Source organism: Chroicocephalus ridibundus, chromosome 4 (genome assembly GCF_963924245.1).
Source record: "Chroicocephalus ridibundus chromosome 4, bChrRid1.1, whole genome shotgun sequence".
Classification (NCBI taxonomy): domain Eukaryota; kingdom Metazoa; phylum Chordata; class Aves; order Charadriiformes; family Laridae; genus Chroicocephalus; species Chroicocephalus ridibundus.
Window position 1 is genome coordinate 17,204,586 of NC_086287.1, and position 18,488 is coordinate 17,223,073.

General features: G+C 40.7%; 1 protein-coding gene across 1 annotated transcript in view; it reads left to right on the top strand.

Annotated features, from left to right (window-relative positions):
* The window catches only part of PTPRJ (protein tyrosine phosphatase receptor type J), a 76,568-nt gene that overhangs the window by 31,766 nt on the left and 26,314 nt on the right, over positions 1 to 18,488 (top strand). The window contains exons 2-3 of the mRNA XM_063332455.1: positions 17,166 to 17,184; positions 18,020 to 18,187. Of these exons, the coding sequence (XP_063188525.1) occupies positions 17,166 to 17,184; positions 18,020 to 18,187 (187 nt within the window). The remainder of the gene's footprint in view (positions 1 to 17,165; positions 17,185 to 18,019; positions 18,188 to 18,488) is intronic.

The following is an 18,488-nucleotide window of genomic DNA, read 5'->3' on the forward strand; positions in this document are numbered from 1 at the left end:
AGGTATCTCAAATAGTGATTGTTTTTATTAAATCATACAAATGTTTCTTATACATAAATAATAAAAAAAAAAATAACAACGCCACCATCCCGCTTTCTGCAGTAGCTGTTACTAGAGTGGAATTTGGGAACTAAGACTCTGATCCTGACAAGCACTGAGCGTCCTTCCAGTTAGAGCTGTGAATGTCTGCAGCTCTCCACCCCAGCCTGGCATGTGCCACTGGCTGGGAGTTGTGCGCTGGAAGACATTATCAGACAGGAACTTTTGATTCATTTGCGTGCACACACACAAAAAACCCAGGCAATTTTGGCTCCCATCATATCACTGAGATCTTTCATTGTCTTGATCTTGTTTTTAGAAGTCTTGACGCGGACTGGTGATTGAAAAAGCTGTGCCGCAGGGTGGAGACTTTCCTCTGCTTCTGCCTAGTCTCTTGTGCAAGGCGTCTGCTGATGTACCCGCTTGGGACTGGGAAATGGGGCTGGGGGGTCCTGCCAGCTTGGGCAGGTGTCAGAGCAGCGGGTGGGAAAAGCAGTTCACAGAAGCCACCTCTTTTCATATTTATCTATTTACTTTTCATTGTCATCAGGGGGTGTAAATTTAGATGTCGATGATAAAGATGCAAGAGATGGGCAAGCTTGGGTAAATGGGGCAGCGATTTCAGCTGATTGCAAGTTTTCAGCCATAGAGCTGGAAACATCCAGGCTCTTGAGTAACCACTAACAGCATCCCTGCTAGTTAATAATTGTGTGTAATGCCTCATCAAAGTTGTGTGGCTACTGAAAGAGTAGTTTTGTGTATGAATGGCCACTTTCTAGGTAAGAAACTACATCTGCAACACAGTATTTTATCTCCAGTAAAGATAATGTAATAAAAGGAGCTGCTTGAGCCTAATGCTGAGGGCTGGGAATGCTGCAATTAGAACATGTATTAGAGCGCGGATTCCCAAAATACCCCAGACTGGAGAATCCTGCTTTGCTGTGCATACATTGACTTGCCTTTACTGGTCTTAATCAGAGCACTGCATCATGATCTCACTGCTGTCACTTGATAGTTTTGTCCTACCAATAACTTTGATTAATTAGATGACTTTTGGGTCTAACTTCTTACTAGTTTTGCCTATAAACAAAACTGGCATTAAATGGTTCAGGCCCCTCCCTGCCCAGCATATTCATTTCAGTGAAAGTATTATAGATGTGTCTATCTGATATACAGTCTTGTTGAGTAGCATTTAGTCCCACCCTAAGTAATAGGAAATAATGAATAACGTTCTTGCCATTGTACTCCAACTGCTTTTGAATGAGGGGAACGTACTGAGTGGCCTCTGATAGAGGAACTTAACACTGCTCCCCAAATTACTGCTATTCAGTAGGATTAAGCAGAAAGCTAAACAGAAAGGAAAAAGAAAAATTTATGCCAGTCGTTTGTACTCTGCAGCCTCCCCACCCTGGCGTGCAAACAGATGCCTTTCCCTAGTGCTTCTTTTTAACATTTATTTATTGTTTTTACAGCATTTTCTGCTCCCAGGGCTGTTGGCCTCTAGGTGCTAATGAAATGGGAATGTGTCCCAGACTCGCCGTCTCCCAAGTGCACGTGGTTCTGCAGTGGCCAGATATTTTGTTATACAAAAAGAAAACCAGAAACCTACATCTTTCTTTATTATTGCATTTAGTGGCATAGAGATGCAAAAATAACTTCCCTTTTTTCTTTTTTTTTTTTTTTTTTTTTTGTCCTCCAGAATTTTTCAAGGGGAGAAAATTGTGGCAATTCAACCGAGTATTGGGGAGGGGAGATGGGGGAGGAAGTCTTATAGAAAACCCCAATTTGGCTAGTTTCAAGTTAATTAACTGTTTTGCCTGACCTCATGTTTGAGTGGTTTATCTTGGGCTTCATGCCTGTGTGGTTTGTTTTAAAACCAAGAGCCACAGGGGAAGGAGATCAGGGGAAGGCAGTGGGAGAGGGCAGCCCATGTTTTTCCCCAGCGGCGCATCCCTCTGTGTCTTTTGTTGAAGCCCTTTTTCTTCTTTGGGGCTTGACCTTAGATCTCCCTTGCAGCAGGAATGTGTTTATTGCTCGGTGGTAATTAAGGATAACTGGGCACATGGTAGAGGACAGGTCTAAGCCATGCCGATGGCTCATGGAGAGGGAGCTGTGGCCCCACTCTGCTCTTTCCTATCACCTCCATGGGCTAGCAAGTGGGTGGCCCCACAGCCAGCTCAGTGTGCCTGTCCGAAATGCGAACCTGTATAAAGAGGGATTAGTGTGTTGGCCAGGCAGCGGGGAGATTTCAACCTGAATCTGCTGTGTGCCAGCTGAGTGCTGTAACCATTCGGCTATTGGGAGCTACTTTCACCGTATTATGGCTGAATGTAGCCCTTTGTTGCCTTGGCTTTTATTCCCTGCACCCAGCGTCTGAACGTTCTTGTCATGATCGAAATAATTCATTTCCATCTCCTGCGTTAGTTTCAATGCAAGTTAGAGGGGGTTGTCCTCGAGTGAACCATTCTGTAAGTTCAGCCCAAATTCATGAATAGTTTAGTCTTCCTTGAAACTGTGTTTTTCAATGAATAAATTATTCAACAAGGGGAATAAAAAAGTTCCCCCCAGAAACAGCAGTATTAACATCTGCTAGGCCTGTTTCTTTATTGTTATGTAGTCCTCGGGCTTGTCCTGAGCCGTGTGGATCCAGTTCAGCCGATAAGAAAACTTGACTCCCTCGACAAGTGAGGAAATTTGATTTTGTTTTGTTTTTAAAGCCTATAGCTTTAAAAAGAGAGCTTTGCACCAAAAGCTGTGGTACTGCAGTAGAAAGAACTAGCTCACATGGTAACACAAACAAGATATCTAAGAGGCAACATAAACTCTCTATAATAATAGGGGAAACGATTAGTCATTTTAAACTCATCCTTATTCAAAGCTGTTCTGGCTCTCATGCATCTGTTCAGTGTTTGAAATAAAGGAGGAAGCTCTGCTGCTTTATTGGAAAGGTTGTTTCTGCAGGAGATCAGCTCAGCTAAAAGATGATCTTTCGGTCTATTTTGGATTGCGTAGCTGTGTAGGCACTGCGTTTCTGGGGTGACTGAGCCACCGTTCACACCCAGCTTTTCTGATAGTCACTATAAATACACTCTGTGTTCTGCAAGAAAATTTGTACTAATGAAATTAATGAAAGAAACCTCATAGGCTGCATATTATGGGTGCTAAGACTTGATAGATACATGAAGTGTTCGTATGACACGTGAAAGAACAATGTAAGAGCTTAAAACGCTACTGTCCTAATATTTGGGGTTGGGGGGGATCTTCATACAGTGTATGTTGAAATGGGATAAGAGAGATATTAGGAAAACTGGCAGTATCTTTTGGGATGAAATTCTAGTTAAATCAGGGTAAAGAATAGAAACAATAAAATCCTATCCCCTTCTTCAGTTGTTTCACTTCAGAGTCTCCACTGTGGGAAGTCTGAACGTAGGGTACAAAGGATGTTAGTCAGATGAGTTTCGGTAAACCTGAAATATAAACGCTTTGAGTGAGAGTTAACAACACCACATGTGCAATTAATTTTCTTTCATTTAAATATGAAGATTAAATTCTGATAAGTCATATAATCTAACCTCAGTTTTTGAGAAATTGGCTAGGAAATATTTGGTGGTAATTGGATCAAAAACGTGGAAGATGTTACCAGAAACTTTCACATTTAATTACTGCCTTTTATTGTAGTACTTATGACTTCCAGTTCAGGATTTTCCCTGGGCTTAATAACTGAGCACACCATCTACTTCTGTCAGCAAAAAGGTAATTCTTTTGTGTTTGGTTTCTTCTGTGCTTGGATTGTCTCTGCTGGTGTTGGATTCCTGTCTTCAGAGTACTAGTGTTTGAATGAGAGTAAGTAACTTCATGTTCATGATGAAAACATGGTTGGTTGGTTGAAGTACATGCAGTGCAAAAACTTTTTTTTTTTTTTGGCACCTACAGTACCCCACCTACTTGTTTCTTGTATGATACTTTAATCTTGGAATGTTTTCTATAAACGTATCCCTGATTTTAGAGCTATCCCCTGATTCTAGTTGATGATTAGGTTTTTTGGTGGTTTTGTTTGGTTTTTTTAAGCCATGATCTTGAGAAATGGGTAATGGTATGTCTTCCCTCTTACATGCAACAATGTCGTATATGATCAGAGCTCATCTTCTTGGTAGCCTGAGTCTGAACCCACTGGGTAACAGTGCAGGGGCACATACTTGCTGGTCTCTCCTCCATTTTAAAACAAGAAGGAAACCCCTTAGTTATCCAAACACTTTTCTGTTTGTTTGGCTTACTCGTAAGGAATGTGCTTTGGTAAGTGTCTTTGAGAAACAGAGCAGGGACTGGGCTCTAAATCTTAAAGTCTGGGTTTAAAATGGGCTCTGAACACAGCCTTCACAACACGCAGTTGCTGTTGGAAGAAGCATAGACAGAAAACCTGCTTCATGGTGCAGGGGAGAAAGTGTTCTAAGAGTGGATTTTAAAACGTTATGAGTCATGCAAACAGGATATATCACTAGAAAAGAAAAGGAGAAAATGTCTTTATAAAGATTTTCAGCCCTTAGGGGCTGTCTAGACATCTGCCTTCATGCCTTCAAGTGTCCCAATATATGGTATTCCCTTCACACAAAAAAAGTCTGTGGGTACATTTCCATTTTCATAACTTGAGTCAGGTGATGGATTAGGCATCCTTCTAAACCAGGGCCTTGTCTGCACTAGTGTATTCAAGCTAATGTGTTTCTCGGTCATTTGAAAAGTCTTTTAGTTTTGCACCGGGCAGTCTGGGTGCAGTGAACAGTGGTCTTTAGTTCAGCTTGGCCTGATATGCCTCTGGTCTCATTTGTATGTGTCGTCTTATCCGAGTCTTTCATCTTGATAAAACTCTTCCCAGTTAGTGTCTGCAAGATGCCTCTTCGATGATGCTGAAGCACAGGGTAGGGGTTCTGCCATGCAAGCAAGGGATAAAATCCTGCAGAGTGTGGATCAAACCCTGCTGGCACCTCTTGCTGATAAGGCAAATTGGTCCGAAGTGCTTTTTCTTGTTAGTTTGTTTTCCACAGTTCAACTGTTGTAATGTAGTTGCTATAAGCAGTGATAAAGCAGTATCTCCTAGAGATGATGAGAGGCTGACATAGCCTGTGAAGGATGCGCTACTTTGTTCTGGTATGTAATCATACTTATAAAAGTTTAAATTCTTTATTCAAACCTGTTTTGCAGGTAGTCACGTTTCTGTCAGCATTATATAACTCTGTGACATTTTGACTATCTCTGTTAAAGACAGGAGAGGTGCAAAGGAATCCGGCTTGTGAATCACTCTTGGTTTAACCCTTACTGGAAGTTGGGGAAAGAGTACAAGATGACTAAGGGAACAGTTCAGAGAAGGCAGTGTGGAAGTCTGCACAATGACATCAATTAAAATGTGCAAGATAATGAGGTTTTAGCAGCTGGAATGCAATTGACTTCCTCTTTGCTCTTATCTTTCTCCCCTACCTGCACATTTCATGCAGGTGAACAGCCACACGGCAGGTAGCAAAGTTCAATTATTTCTGTCATCTGATAAAAGGCTTTGACTTCTGACTCAGCACCCTGACTTCTTACATACTTTTTTAATGTGCTGAACTTTAAAGACCTAAGAAGATCCCACCCAGCAGTGTGGTGCAGGGTGTTTAAGGTTTGCAAAATGCCTGTTTTATATTGCTGCTTTACAGATTTTGCTGTTGGCAAGCAGCAGTTTATAGATAGTTACAAATATGTATGTTATTCCCCTAATTCGGAGGAAAGCTCGCTGTTACGTAAGCAAGTAGAGTAAATGACAGCGTCCTGTGACACGCGCATAAAATATGTTGCAGACGTGGAGGACTTAGTTTCATCTTTGTCTTAATGCTAGTTTCATGTGGCTTTAGTGTTGGAGTGGGAAGATGAATCTTTGCCCCATGTGTGCATGGTGAAATGCATCACAGTGAACTGAAGGATTCTCCTCTACCCTTCTCCATTCTCCTCTGTGCTTCTCCATAGTTCCTGCTCCAAGCATACAGACACATTTACGTGGGTTTTCCGTTCAAAGCCTTGGTACTTGTCAGCCTTAAATACGCAGATGAGAAAGTTTAGAACTATATTTTTAACAGATCAATCAAAATCCCATTTGTGGCCTAGATATGTTTTAATGCAATACTTGAGCTTGTTTTTCATAGCCTTACCTGTATTTTAATAGTGTTTTGTTGTGGGTTTTTTTTAAGCAGATAAGTAATAGCAGTGATTGTGCTCCAGCTGGCTTTGTGTATGACCTTGTTTCCTCCCTGAAAATGTTAGAGATGTTATACTTTAGCTATTGCAAAGTATAAAAAATTTAACAGTAAATGTCAGGCCAGAAAGAAATGTCTCTGTGGAAATGTTTTACTACCATTTGTTGTTCTCTTGGTTGGAAAAGCTTTGTTGCTGTTTATTGTAGGCATTGTTTCATCGTTAATACGTGAAATCCATATAGACGTGTATGTATTTAAATCATAAAGTTCTTGTCCTAGGCTTCTGCATTTTGTAGTGGTGCAGGGAAACTGTTTCTACAGTTTAACTCAAGTTTAGAAAGCTTCTAGAGAAGAAGTAGTGGTATTTTTCAGTTTCTGTCTTCATAGTTTGTTGAGGACGTAGGAGCAAAAGAGTATACATCTAATCTTTCAAAGACATTGAACATATAATCTGGGTGAAGGAAAATCAAATCTATTCTTGTGACTTTCAGTTTGAATCAAAGAATAATTAATTGAAGGAACTGTTTAGGTGGTGTTGAAGATGCAACAAAAATGAAGCAGGAGGTTGAGGAGTTGCAGTTGATTCTAGTACCTGCTACTCTTCTTTTATCCTCCCATATTGTATATAAGTATTAAGAGACCCTTGTCTAAAATACATTGAGGATATCTGGGGGACATCCCTAGACTTGAATTTCTGTCTGTCCCAAATATGCTTTTAAAAAAATAGGAAAAAGAGAGATACTGATGAAGCTCTACCCTGTCCCCAATCTCTTCTGCAGTGTTGGTGCCTGACTAGTATTAGTTCTTTTATTATCTCACTCTTTTTCAGCCACGGTTGTGGCAATATTGCAGACTCTGACGAGGTGAGATCTTGCTAAAGTGCGTGGAGGATGGTACTTCACTTCTTGCTGACCCTTTCTGGTTTTCCCTTAGGGGTTACGTTGTCAAATGTTGTGGAGGCCTATGTGACAAAATTATTCCTAATAGTGTACCACTATTTCTAATAAATCTTCAAAAGTGCTTTTAAAATATTTTGCCAAGGCAATCTGGTAAACAGAAGGCTGCCTGTATAAAATACATATATGTGTGTGTGTGTCTTCAGAAATGTAATTTTTATAGAAATTTTCTTTTTAAAATCTTCTGGTTTTAAAATTTGCAAGAATCATCATAAAGTGGAAGGTGAACTTATGATTTAAATAATTGTGCTTCATCATCAAACTTGCTCGTAGTAGGTATTCATTTAGTGATAATACAACCAGTTTGCATGGCACTGGGTAAATTTAAGGAGTGTTTGTCTTTCACTTACTTGCATTTTTTTAAAGGTTATTTTCAGTAATCTTTTATGAAAACTTTGGATTTGTCTGTTAAGACCATGCAATGAGAAGAGGCGCTATTTTGTATTCTGGTGATATAGGGAGCAGAAAATCTGTAATTGTATGGAAATAGTGAAGGCTATGGGAAGCCATGTCAGTGGTATTATTACTCTAAGCAAATGATGACCAAAATGTTGTAGAAATTGACTCTTAGGTGTAAAAGCTTCCTCTGTTTCTTTTTTCAAGTGATGTACAAGGCTAAGCAAACGCTGCACAGTGATACAATATGCAGTTTATTTGAAATAAATGTATTTCTAGACTCATAATAAATAACATAAACGTATCTTCCTCTTAGCTAGTAGTTCATTTCAAGCTTTTATATTTATTTGATCTGTATCAGAGCAAAGCCAAACATACAGATCAGCACAATCTCCTTCATGTGTCTTGGAAGGAGAAAGGAGCCATGGATGTTATTTTTCTAGAATAAAAAGCTTGCAGCTGGTCAGGCTGCAGTGTCAGTTTGATCTCCGGTTCTGACCCTGCGTCACCCAGCCTTTTTCCACCATAGCTGGTCCTCCCAGATGGCCGGGAAGTTGACCTTTAATAGACATGTCTATTGACTGGTAAGTGAGAGAGAGAGCCCATGTTGTTGTCAGTGAATAACTTCTCATGCAGCCTCAATGTATTCATAGAGGCGAGTCTGGGGTGATGGCGGAGCCAGTTCTCATTCCTGTTTCTATTCAGCTTCTGTTCAAAGAGGAGAAAAAGAGAGACTCTACCAGAGCCCTAGATGAACTTACTGGAGCCGTACAATGAGATCTTTTGTTCCCTCCCAGGAGTACTACTACATGTTTTGAACGCTTGCAGCACACTTGTCTTTTGCTACAGTTTAAATTCATTAAAGGATTAAATGGGCTGCCAGTTGCAGGCAAACCTCAAGGGTGTCCCCCAGCCCCATGTTGCTGCATGTGAAAACAGCATATGGGAAAACATTGTTTAATCAAATTGTTTGCATTTGTGATAATCTGATGCTTGTAGATCAGCCAGATCTCTGACTTATTTTATGGAAAAGGTTTAGCACCACATTTTTTGCTCTGAGGCAATTTGCGCTTGTTTTAAAGAAGGTGATCAAATGCTACTTTGTTTTTTGGGGCTATCAAAAAAATGTAGATTCAATACAGAACAGTGCAGCTGAAGATGTGGAATTTAGTAAATAAGTGCTGTGAAGAAATTCTAAGGTCCAGCCAGTAATTTATTGTGTAAAATTACTTCCCTCGTGACAGGTTTGTGATGCTTGAAGATGCCCTGAGCCTGCCTTAGCCAGCTTGGCATGGTGTCACTAGCTCCCACGGTCTGCATCCAAGCCAGCGTTTACATCCTACCTCCACACTTTACGCTCTGGCGTGGTCATCCTTAGCCTTGCGCTTCCCACAATATGTCAACCTTTATGGGAATTTCGGCATATTTCACAGCTGTTAGTCACTCAGGCTGAAGTTTGGTGGTTTTATTGGGACCTCTAGTGGTTTCAATACTGCATTACTAAACCAGAGCTGCTGTTAGAGGATGGTGAGAAAGGATTGCTTCCCTCCTTTCCTTTGCGTAGATTTACCCAGTCACGGGGCAAGGGCAGTGCCATACAGATAATTTATTTGGATTCTAGTGGAACATTTTACATGTAGTTAGAACTGAATGTGCTGAAGGGAGCATAAATAAATGGTAATAAACAGTAACAGAGCGTGAAGGAGGAGATGAAGGTTAGCCTGAGAGGTCTCCGTGTTGGGCAGTGGTCACAGGCTGGCTTCTCCCAGCTACACACTTCATTGCTTTTTAAATTAGGAAGTTTTCAGGATGGTGGTAAGGGCAAAAGGATAAACTGTCCTAAGAAAAGTATAGAAGTAAGGCAGGAAACAATAAGCCCTTCGTGTACCAGCATCAAGACTGCCACAAAAAACGGATTTTCTGTCTAGCAAGACAGTTTTGAGCTCTGTGTAAGCAAGCTGAGGCTTTCACAGGCCATGGTTCTCCTGCCCCCAGATAGGGTGTCATAGATCAAAAATTTGGTCTTTATTTTCCATATAAATCATCTGTCTTGGTATTGTATTTGATTTTTTTTGCATAGGTTTTCAAATCCCTTTACAGATAGTTTTACTTGGAAGACTGTCAAACCACATTCAGCTCAATGTTCTCCTTGTAAAGTATCTTTTAACATTTTCCTCAGCAAAGGCTGTGTAGAGTTTAAAGTCTCCGGCTCAGGAAAGTAAAATCTACTTGAGATGAGAGACAAAACTTGAGAGTCTCAATTGCTCTCAGCTAAGCAGATCTGAAATAGGGCCCTGTCAGGAAATGCCCCTCATTTTCATGACTGTGCTGCAAGGGCCAGGCGGCTGCTGGCTCTGATGTACATTTTCCATGTTGCCTGGGTGGCCAACCCTGCTGATTTGGGGACAGTTGGCATTGTGTTATTGTCACAGGAGTCTTTTTTTTTTTTTTTCTTCTTTTATTCATTGTATCCTCCTTCTTCCAGGGTGTGCCTGAGTAATGACTCAGAATGAAAAAAATAGTGCTGTTAAGCTACATGCAGGAATGCGCCTTGTTCACAAAAAATAAAGGTTGATGCTTTCTTAGTTTTGAAAGAAAATGACTGGCAGTGTTAACTGAAAATTCTTATTAAAAGAGGAGGTTTTTCAGTTCAGGTGTTGCTCATTACATACCCAGCTGCAGTTACACCAGTGTCGCTATGATGTGAAGCTCAAGTAGGATAATAATTTGGGTTTTACTAAGCAGTTATAATATTACTCATTGCCATTGTCAAATAAGCACACTGTTCTCTTTGTAAACTTCTTCAGCAAGATTGTCTCTGAAGAGACATTACATGTAGGACTCATTGGGTTATGTGAATAATTTAAACTTGTTGAAACTTCTCAGCCTTTCTCTGGGATGAAGTTTAGTTGGTTTTTTCTCAGTTGGAAGACTGCAGGATGCTTGGAGGGATGCTGCTGAACTGTGAGGTGGTTTGCAGCACCTGCTGCTTGTAGTTCATTGGGACCTGCAGGTTTGGGGGAAACGGAGAACTACTGGGTTGCATGTAAAGGTTTTAAAATTATGTTTGATCTGGAAGCCATTGGAAAGAAGTCTAATGGTGTCTTCCTAGTGTCAGTGTTGAGAGAGAGCTACCAGTTGCGATGCGGTTGCATTTGGTGTCTGGGCCCTATTGTCAGCCCATTTCCTACCAAAATCTGCACTGCTTGGTATGAGGTATTTCTGTTGCTTGTTTGTTTTGTTACGTGCATAGGTAGGTGAATCACTTCCTTGTACCAAACCACAAGAATACTTACCCAAGAAATCTGTTCTTGAAGGTAGGCTGGAGGAAGGGGAAACAGATCTAACAGGTACAATTCAGATGAGATCCATTCTATATTTTTCTCTTTATTTTGGATATGTTGCCCAGAAAACTCCTTGCATATACAGGTAAAATTTGGAGAAGAATCAGGGAATGAAGGAAGAACTTTCTCCAGTATGTTTCACCACAGACTTTCGTTTGGTGTCTCATCTTGCCTTTCCTACAAGACTTTGTCTTCCACAGCATTTTTAGTTCACTGGAGGTGCTGCTCAAACCAAAATCTCCTCATTGGTTTTTATTAAAAAAAAAAAAAAAAAAGATATTTGGTCTTTTTTTTTTTCTTTGGGGGAAAAAAAAAAGGTATTTGGTCCCTCTTTGGAGAAAAGCTTGCTTCAGGGAAGACTGAATTTAGAAGTGTCAGGGGTAAAATGTATATATACATGCAAAATTGAAATAGTCTTTCCTCTTTCACGTAACTGCATAATAGCTCAAAATAGCTTGTGCACAGTTGTGTATGGCTGTCAACTGCTTCAGGGTTTTGCATAGCTTCCTAATACAGCATGCTGTCCAAAGGGGGTCCAGCCCTGCCCAGTTAGTAACAAACACACCAGCTCACCTTTCTTTCTTCTGGGTTCTGGATCTCCATCTGGTCCCATGCAGTCTCATTAGTGGAGCTGCTCATTTAAGGTTAAAAGAAGAGAAGACTCCAAATACGTTGCAAAAACTTAGTGCACTGCTCCTAAAATTAGAGCTTTTTTTTCCCCAGGATAAACCCACTTAAACCAAACATTCTGTGAAATGGTGTTTTGTGGATGGGCCATGAGTGCCTGCCTAAGATACCGGAGGGGAAGCATGTGGAGCTGACGCTTGCCACAGCATATTTTCAGTTTTTCATTGGAAGTGAATGTGTCATATTACGTGATCATCTAGAGTTAATTTGAATCAAAAAAAGTGTTGTGGGTTACAGTTAAAATTTATTTAGTAGAGTAAATATACACCAGAAAAGGGGGGGGGGGGGGGGACACCAAACAAAAAAAACCCAAGCAAACCCTAGCACCAAATCCAGAAAGTAATCAATCTTAAATGAAACTATATAACATAATTAAATGTTAGCTTCTGACTTAGCTTCCTGTTGACTTTTTCCTCTTCAAGTCATGAGGATCTGATACAGGAGGGCTGAGTATTCACAGATGCCACTGAAATTGATAACTGAACTGTAAGTGTAGCGTGGACCGAATCTACAGCACACAGGCTTAACCCACGTTGTCTTTTTTCTTTTCATAAAATAAGCACAGGGGAAAACACTTGCTTTTCTTGGCTTGGCATATCTTTAATTGTGTATGAATTTCTATGCATTTTACAATACTATAATGATTTGTGCTTAGAAGTTGTCTGCTTAAATGCAGAGAAATGCTTTGCAATTGAAGGCTTTTTGACAATTGAAGACATTCTTAGGAAGAAATCAGAAAACAGGGCAAAATATTACACAAGTATATTTTAGCTCATTTTTCCATAAGATATTTTTTCACCCCAGAACCCAGAAATTGCCAAAGGGAGGCATGTTACTTGAACTAAGTTCATACAGTTTTAGGCACATAGTTTTATGCCCCAGTTCAGGTGATCTCATTTTTCTTGCCTGGTACTGTAAGCCTACAGACTTCATTAATTTGGACATAATGTGGAAATGAATGAGGTGAAACAGCCCTGAGATGCCCCGTCCTGTCTCTGGAACTGTTATCTCCTGCAGGAAAGTGCCACTCCCTCCTGATTTAGACTTCATGCTCCCAGTGAAGTGGAAAGATGTCCCCAGCTGGAGTAACATTCAATGCCTTACAAATCCTAGAAAACTAGCAAGTATTGGAAAGCTATATGAGTCTCTGGATGCAATACCTGGGCAATCCCACTTCCATTGTTGTGAGGCTTCCCAGGGGCATTCCAGGGTTTAATTTTTACTTATTTTGTGTGACCTTGAATAAAACCTTTCTTTGGGAATGCTTTCTGAATAAACCTATGCCAAGTATGAAATATCAGAAGTAACAGAGTGGTCTGTAAGTGACTGAGTTACTGCATCTTTGCTAGTTGATATTTAACATCCGAGCAGCAATGACCGATAAAGTCAGCAAAGTGAAGCCTGGAGTCTTAAAACCATCCTGATGGTTGCAGTGTGGTGGCTTCCCCTAAAGCCCGTAATTATGGAAGTGGAACAACTAATAGTAGGTGAGCATAGCAGGCAGAAAAAAGGACAGAAGGGAGATCAGGGTTACTGGGGCAGTGATCTTAATTATGCTGTTGGTTTTGTGAAAGGGTGTTCAGAAAGAATTTGGAGACCACTGTGATAGCTTGGTGGTATTTTTGTGGAGCTCCTCCAAACCTGAGAGGGTGGGTGGGCAGAGAAGAGAAGATCTGAAGGTACACATGTGGAAGATCGTTAGCTTTGAGAGGGGTGTGATTAATTTCCTGGCTTTTTGCATCTGAGTCACAAGGCACACACTAATGAGCACACAAGAAATAGCAAGCAGCAGCCTCCAGTGATGTTCTCAGGATTTGTGGCTAAGGGGATTTTTTGGTTAGGATTTTTTGGTTTGTTCACTTTGACTGTTTAGCCAGCTGCTTAACCTTGTATTTACATGAACCAAATCACGTTGTTTTGGAAACTGTGCACTGCAGGCAGGTGGGCTGCTGTTGACAAGGGTTTTCCACCGATGCAGGAATCCTGATTTTGTTAGAGGGTACAGTTTGGCAGCAGAGCCAAGCGGATCTAAAGACTTGTGGCCAGCAGAAGGGGAGGCACTACTGTCTTCCCTGCTGCTGACCAGCTCCCGTGGCTCCCTTGATGCAGGTGTACAGGAGGTACATTTTAAATATCTTAGTCTTAATCAAAGTCTTATCAAATATCAGTGGAAATTGGGCTTCTTGGTCACCTAGTGTTTTGAATATGTTTTCCTGCAGTAGATCTTATTTCTTCCTTGATAAGGTTACCTCCGTGACTAATAATAATTCTTCAACTAGGCAACTGACTGTATACCTGAGGAGGATGGACGTGAATCTTGCATCTATTACATACCACCAACTCCTGGTCAGTAATAAAATGCACACATAAGGAGCGCAGGACAGACTTTGCACGAGTGCAGATGAATTATTCAGCTCCTCTGGAACGTACAGCCTTTGATCAGGCTCTAAGTGTGGCTGTGTGACACATGGAAAGATTCATTTGCTGTGGCTGATGACAGTGATGAGTGTGTGTATACACATTTCTCCTGTTGTTCAGTTGAAATGTTCAGTGTTTAGCATTTTGCTGCCTTTTATTTTCTTGGGGAGGGATGTTCCATTCCTACCCCAAGTTCCAGTTTTTTTGGTTAAAAAAACTCCAACTCCATAAATGAATAATGTGGATTCATGTAATTGAAAAGAAAAGTGGAGATGGCACGGCTCCTGATATATTCGATGCAAACACAAGGAGAATCAGGTGTTCAGCGCAAATATCCTCTGAAATAATAAACAAATGTCTTGTATAAATAGCATCTCATTAAGTAATAACATAAGGTCGGAGAACAGTTCAGTTAATGGCTTATGTTGAAAAATACAGCACGGAATGACTGAGTCAGGCAGGCTGACGCTTGGGAATGGGATCATTTGTTTTGTGTGGTTTTGGGTTTCAGAAGGAGGCCTGCCTGCTGCCGACGGGATGTGCTTTTTTTGAATTCGGTTTGCACATAGGGTTCTGGAGAGTCAGAAGAGTATTGTGACAGGGTATTGCCAAACTGTGTGATAAACAAAAGCAAGGAAAATGATGGGAAGCTGTTCATTCATCATGAGATAAGTGTTCTAGCATAACTTTTCTTTTGTTGTTTGACCATCATTAAAAAAACTCACACATGACAGTACAACCAAGTTTCTAGCTGCTTGGTAATAATTTGCCATTAGTTTGGATGGCCGTAGCTGGGGGTAAAACAGGAATCGACACGCTGCTTGTTTGAGCTGGAGGGGAAGAGGTGGGGAGGTGAGAAGCAGGGGTGCAGGCGATTTGATAGTAGCATACCTGCTTCTCAGTGATATGATGTCTGTTGTTCCTGTTGCTCAGGAAGGATGCTCTGCCCTTGAAACTTCATCATCTTCAGGTGGTTTTGCAAAAGAGAAAATAACTGAAGGACAGGTTGTGAATGATGTCAGGTTTTTGCTGTTTTGTGTGTAGGACTGCAGAAATCACTGTGACTTAGTCCTGTGGCGTTTCTTCTTGTTGTTTTTGTTCTCCTTTTTGCAATTCCCCTTTCTTATTAAACATAGGGCCTTTTTGGCTTTGCTCTTAGATTGACCTGCTTTTCAGAGAATCTCACCTCTTGCTTCTCATTCAGCAGCTGTTTCCATATAGTGCTCAGCACTTCTACTCTGAGCACTGCGTGGTAGGGTTTTCCTGCCTTAAAAGTGGCTTTTTCCTTTGTAGTCACTTCTTTCTTGGCTGCTCCTTTGTGAAAGAACACAGAAGGGCTCTTGGCCTGAGTGCAGATGAATGTTTCCTCACTTCCTGATAGCCTTGGAGTTTGGCTGGGCACTTAAATATTCAGAAAAGTTGAGGAAGAGTATGTACTATGTATGAGGAAGAGTGTGTACTATATGTCCTATGTACTCTTGTACATAGGACACCTGCATCCCAAGTAATGTCCTTTATGTGCTCAGTTGTCAGTAGGGCTGTGGTAGAGAAGACCAAACGTTAGCTCTTTGATGCTTACAAGTGCTTTTTTTGCCTAGAAAGCATGCCCAAACTCTCCTTGCTGTGGCACAGAGACCATCGCAGGCTGGAAGGGAGTCTCTCCACTTGAAGCTTGCTTCTGCTGCATTTCTCCTTGCTGTAAAGCTGGAGGGGTTACCTCTAATGTTGCTTCTGGTCAGCTGACCTGCCTCATCTTTGTGGAGGGTGCTTTTTGTAGTCTCCCATATGGACAAGATGATTTAATGGTATTATCTTCTGACTACTTTTTGAGGGTGTGTCTGTCTGGGCCCATCCATGACTGTGATGCAGGGAGCTGCTGCTGCTGAAGCTACTTGTGGGACTGAAGCTTTGCATTGGGTTTTTGTGATATAGACACTTTTTTGAGTTAGCTTGTGGAATTGTAGAAACTGCTAAGAAACTTTCTAAGAAAACAGGGTGGAAAGAAAAAATGAGACAATTTCAAGTGCTTTAGGTAAATGTGTCAACTTCTGCAATCAGCAGGCTGGGTGCTTTGTGTGGGTAAGGCACTATCTGGCATAAAGTTTTAGCTGGATTTTCTAGGAGCAACACAGCATAAGGCCCAATCAAAGGACAAGCCCTTCTGGAGGTGATGTTAGAGCAGCCGGGGCTGGAGACTCCCTCTGCCTGCACCCACCGTGATGCCAAAAACAGACCCAGCGGTGCACAGGCAGAAACCTCCCATGCCTGCAAGGCTCCCTGGCACAAAGCGGTGTGACCTCCGGATCACCAGCACCATGGTGGGGACCTGCCTGTTGCTGGGACACTTATCTCTGCATACTTGTTCTTGCCTTGTCATGTGTAGCTTTACAAGGTGAATATTTAATCCCCGATACAGTTGCTGAAGTAATCTGTTTGTTACATGACAAAAGTGGCTGGTGCAGTCACTTGGCATCATCTGGCTATGGGAGGCTCGGGAGTCTCAGGAAATCACAGTTTTCCTCTCAAGCACCTGCAGACCTCAGTCTGGGGCTTTTACTTCACTCCTTTAGGACCATTTTGTGCTGCCACCTGGAGGGAGATGAAGAAAACAGGCCAGTTTGCACCCTGACAGGAAGAGAAATGGCTTATTTGGAAGTAAAAGCATGAAGTTGAAAATTCTGGTGTGCTTGTCAGTATTGCTAGCAGAGTACTTTCAGGTTGCAGTGAAATGGCAACGGCTGATACTTTATGGATTTCAGAATATATGCTAAGTGGTTTGAATTTTCACTACACTGAGTTTGTTTCAGAAAATACAAAATATTCTTTTGTGAGAAGTAATAATTAAAAAAGACCTAATTTGCATCTACTGATTTTTATGGAATGGTGTTATCTGTATGTCAATAGATTTTTAGGTATCTCTTTTGCAGGTTGAGGTCTGGAGTGAAACAATAGATTATTATTATTTTTTTTTAACTGATTTCCCCTTTGCCATGTGTTTATTTTCTTCCTTATTTCTTCCTTTATTTTTATTTAGTCCTTATTTTATTTGAGCTTCTAGAAGTTTTAAAGTATTAATTTCTAATTTTTGTTTGTTTGTTTTCCAGGTCAGATGTACAGTTGCCTGTAAGTATCATTCTGTTACTCAATTACCATTTTTTCAAGATAACTCTCATTATCTTAATTTCTTTTAAGAAAAATTGAACAGTATCAGCTAAGTATTAAAAAAAGCTTCCTGAAAAGAATTTTTAAAGAGAGCATTCAAAAATGTAAACTCACTTATTTTACTGATTGTAATTCCTGCAATGCATTTAAGGATATTTAAAGATATAAATGTGCACTTTAATCCCTTTGCTTTTCAGTTTGTAAAGAGTTCTAGTAAAATCAAGTACAGATATAATGTGCTTAGGAAGACTGCAAAATACACTTAAAGGCAATACAACACAAACAAACCCCAGAACAAAAAAAAGGATATACAAAGTGATGCTTTAAGGACTTTCTGAAGTGAGTATAGGGCTGTACTTGCCAAGATGACAAGTTTTCATGTGGCAAAAATTTCCAAAAGTACTTGCAGTGAGTTCTATCAAATGTCAGGCTTGCATGAGTTAGCCTTTAAATTTTAGAGTTTAAATTCTCTCCACATGTTGGGCTGCACTATATCAACCTAAAGTTGTTTTCTGTAGGTATACCATGTCTCTTCCTTACTTGTGGGAACACAGTGCATGCATATGAGAACTTTTTTGCCCGTACACTGAGGTCAAGAGACAAAACTGCAATGCCAGGTTAAGTAAAGCAGCTTAGCTTCTGAATAATGTGTGAGAAAAATACACTGTAGGAGAACAAACTGGGAAAATAAGTTACTACGGGTCTGTGCATGATATCTATAAACAACTATACTTTTGCAAATAGGAAACACAGAAGTTTTGTAAAGATACTTATTGCTTTATATTCTTTCTTTCAGGCACAGAGGATTGCGGTTCACAAAATGTAACTGCAGAAAGAGGAACCAGTAGTAATGATAATGTATCAGTAAACTCTACAAGTGGGAACAAAACCTATGGAGGAGGAAGATTTCCCAGGGATGTGTTGCAATCCAACAGCACAACAAGTGATCAGAGCAATGTAACACGTAAGTGGTTTGGAATCTGACTGGGATGTGACTCTTCAGGGTGTCTTGTGCTTTTTTTGTGCTGGCATTTTTAAGCCCAAACTCTAGTCCGGAGTGTGAAGAGCACGCAGGGGTGTGGATCCAACTGCTCTACTGGAGTAGAGAATGGGACAAAGAAATATATCTGCATAGCTGACGGAGAGTGCAATTTAACACTATGATTCTTCCATGGCCTAGAAATATCACTGTTAGACTTGGGCTCTGTTCCCTGCTTATTATGGCTTTTTAGGTTACAGCTGCAACAGTTCAAACATACTGTGAT